This window comes from Fragaria vesca, linkage group LG6 (genome assembly GCF_000184155.1).
Source record: "Fragaria vesca subsp. vesca linkage group LG6, FraVesHawaii_1.0, whole genome shotgun sequence".
NCBI lineage: Eukaryota > Viridiplantae > Streptophyta > Magnoliopsida > Rosales > Rosaceae > Fragaria > Fragaria vesca.
Window position 1 is genome coordinate 32,814,784 of NC_020496.1, and position 3,620 is coordinate 32,818,403.

General features: G+C 35.2%; 1 protein-coding gene across 1 annotated transcript in view; it reads left to right on the plus strand.

The window, feature by feature from the left end:
- The window catches only part of LOC101314117, a 3,943-nt gene extending 603 nt beyond the window's left edge, over window positions 1–3,340 (plus strand). The window contains exons 2-7 of the mRNA XM_004306140.1: window positions 22–84; window positions 776–872; window positions 1,049–1,077; window positions 1,371–1,403; window positions 1,506–1,572; window positions 3,240–3,340. Of these exons, the coding sequence (XP_004306188.1) occupies window positions 22–84; window positions 776–872; window positions 1,049–1,077; window positions 1,371–1,403; window positions 1,506–1,538 (255 nt within the window). The 3' untranslated portion in view covers window positions 1,539–1,572; window positions 3,240–3,340. The remainder of the gene's footprint in view (window positions 1–21; window positions 85–775; window positions 873–1,048; window positions 1,078–1,370; window positions 1,404–1,505; window positions 1,573–3,239) is intronic.
- The last annotated feature ends 280 nt before the right edge of the window (window positions 3,341–3,620 follow it).

Genomic DNA, 3,620 nt, shown 5'->3' on the forward strand with positions numbered 1-3,620 from the left:
TTTTTTTTTTATCATATGCAGGCTTTGCTTCATCTCTATTTTGAACAAACTGAATCTGATTCATGTTGTGTTATTACTGCACAGGTATAAGATAGAGGTTCATCTTGAGGACGAAAACCATTCAGCCTCTGTCATACTCATAGGTGGATAAGTCATATTTTGTGATCATAGTTGCTATTATTGACACTTAAAACATCAAAACAATGATGTAACTCATCAATAACTCGAGATCCATACCCGCAGCAACGCGCGGGGTTTCTATCTAGTTTAACATTTAACTCTATATTATAGCGCCTGGCGCCGCCTTACTGTTCTGAAGAACAGTGCTGTCTCGGGCGGGCCTGGGCTGCATCTCGCTCGGGCTCGGGATCGGGCTTGGGCTTTTTCTTCCTGTACTTTTTCTTCCTTTGCTCTTTCGCGAGTCTTCTCGCGTCTTCTTGGCACAGAGAGAAACGAAGGTCCTAGAAAAGGTGAGAGAGAAGAGCAGCAGCGGAGAGAGGGTGGATACGGAAAGCTTGGTTTTCAATCGTAGGGAGAGAGAGAAAGAGGCGATTGGGAAGATAGAGGGAGAGAGGAAGAGGAGATCAGAGAAATCGTAGGGAGAGAGAGAGAGGCGATTTGGAAGAAAGAGGGAGAGAGGAAGAGGAGATCGTTCTCCTTCTTGGTAAGTTTTCAATTTCTGTTATTATATCTGCCCTGCCCTTGCTGGTCTGTTCCCGAGCGTTCTTTCGCTCGGCTACTGATCTTCTCGCGTTTCTTCAGCTGTCACAAATAGACAGAAAAAGGAGAGCAAAGACAGTGGAGGAAGAAGTGGAGAGTAGGTAGTGTTCTTGAATACTTCAATTTGCGTCTTCCTCAACTGTCATCGATCGGTAATTGGGTTCGAGTTCCTATTTTAGTTTCTTTTTGTTTTCTTTTTAATTCATTTTTATTTTGTGTAGTTGAAGTTTTCAGATTTGGTTTTGTATTATAAATTTGATGGATGCAATTAGTTTTGTTTTGAATTGATTTATAGATAACTAATTCATATATTAATTCATGGATACAGTTTCTCCTCAAGATCGCCAGCATCAGTGGGTAAGACTGTATTTGTCCTCTTTTTCATCGATCTTTGTTGTTCTCTCCTCTTCCTCTTTCTTTCGTTTAATTCTTTTCTTGATCTTTGCGTTTCTAGACAATTTGGATTTCTGTACAATAAATCTTCAGATAGGTATTAGTATTACTAGCTCTGGTTAGATAACTAGCTGGGTTTTGTATAAATTTCAAAGATGAATATGTCATTACTCTTTTTATATACATCCAAAAAGTAATCATATAATTAAGTATTTGATTGATAAGATAATATCATATGATCATATATATCTTAACAGATTGAACATAGAGTTCAGCTGGAATGCTTTGAGGTATTTATTTTGTTCTCATTGTGCATTGATAAGTTGGAGATATTGGTATTCTGCAGTAAAATAAATTTTTTTTTTGTTGTTGATTGTTTGATTGCATTTCAGGTGCCAAGGTCAGTAATACTAGACAATAGTTAAGGAGAAGTTCGCTAAAGCAGCTTCTGTTTTGAAGGTAACGGTTATGTTATCTTTCACTAAATACCTATTGTTTAGAATTTGTCTGTGTTTTTCTTTTACTCTTTTGCAATATTATGTGCCTTATGCAATATAATGTATTTTGTGTGTGCATATATGTTACAAGAACTTGCATTTACATTGTATAGTTAACCATGTTGTTATTAGTAAAGTGGATAAATAAACTGCTAGAGTTTTTGATTACAAATGGACAGCTCTTATCTCAGATTTCTTGATCTTAAAGAACTCAATGAGAAAAAAATAGGTTGAATGTTAATGAACTCAATTACATGGTAGAAGCTTTTATTTATAAGTTTTGGCAAAAAACTTGGTTTGACATGAAATTTTTTTATAAACAAATCTGCTTCTATTATGAATGTTTATTATAGTTATCTATGAGCTATACAGTTCACTGTATATAAATAAATACTCTTTTTCTCAGTATCTTCAACAACATCTACCTCTTTCTACAAATACCATATATATAATACCATATTTACATATTGTATAAAGACAATCTACTGCAATGCTTCAGTCCTAAGATTTTCAACTCAATGGTTGGTGGTACAAGCGTTGCTCAGCTCCAAATTGCTTTAGATAGCTGAGAGAAAAGCCATACAATGATGAGCTTATTTGTCAACATCATGGTGTGCAGTTTACCTATACCATCTTAAATTACTTTACCAAACTTTGACCATTATAATTTATCCCTCATCAAGTACATATTGCCAAGCAAACAAGATGTTATAATGAAGTATTGGTTCACAGCTTCTGCAATTGTTTTCCTGTACTGGAAAGTTATGAAGGCAACTACAACATTAGTCCCATGATGTAGCACAGTTTTTAAAATTCTTTTTCTTCACAATTATTATTCTTCTTTGTTAGTTATATAGCTCCCTGTATTTTTGCTGGACTTTTGTTATTAAATAATTATATGGTGTGTAGACCTGGATTCCTTTGATCTCAAGTTTTTGCTTGGATTTATCGCAGGCTCACCTTTTAAACTAATCGGACATAAACCACTCATAAAGAAGCACTCAACTAATACGAGAGCCAGATGCCATTACCACTATCCATAACTATACATTTTATCCTATATTACATCTATTATAATAAATAATGAATCTGAGGTGAACATAGGAGTTAGATGTTCTTACAATAGAACTTTACGCAAAACTTACTTATACTCTCTCTTCTTCTTTTTTCCTTTCTTTTTCGAGTCTTTATTGACACATGACCATATATCAAATGTTTATCACCTTACTTTCATCATCTGCTCTTATTTCATTTTTGTTATCATCTCCTACACAGTTACAGGGTGTTCATGTCAATCAAGGATGATGAAAAAATTGTCACGCTAAATGGGTAAAGAAGGTTAAATCAGGCAAGATGACTTAATCTGCCAGATTTAAGTGTTTAACTATGTGGTCAATGTTGATTATTCTATAACAAACATGCCAGATTTTCTAATAATACAACATTAGCCTCTTTATGCAATAATTTTAATGCAGGAGGTGTTCGATCAAGCATAGTGAGCCATAATTTAGTCAAGTAAACTGTTTCAATTGAGATTTTTGTAAGCTTGGTGGGATGTTTTCTTCTGTTCTTGCTGAATTCAGGTTTATGGGCATCTTATCTGTTTAATTTTTGGGCAATTCAATGCAGGAGGTGTTTGATTTTGCTGATCACCTCTCTTGGGAGTTTGGGAGTTTTGATTAGGGCGCTACTCTTATTGACATGGTAGTCCAAATCTTTTAAATGGGTTTCAGATATATGAGGGAGGCCCATTGAAGCGCCTTTAAAACCTATACCTCACAAAAATTTCAGAAACCGTAAATAAGAGCCATTTTGGTGTAAGTTGCAGCAGCCGCAGAGCACTCCAAGCACAATCACTCATCTTCCTCAGGTAAAACCCATCTCCCTCTCCCTCCCAATCACCCAAACGTTTAAGCTTTTTGATTATTAGTATTCATTTGCCAATATAATTCCCGGCTTCAGTATTTTTCCAGTATTTTATACTTACTCCAAACCGTCACTGTATACCAG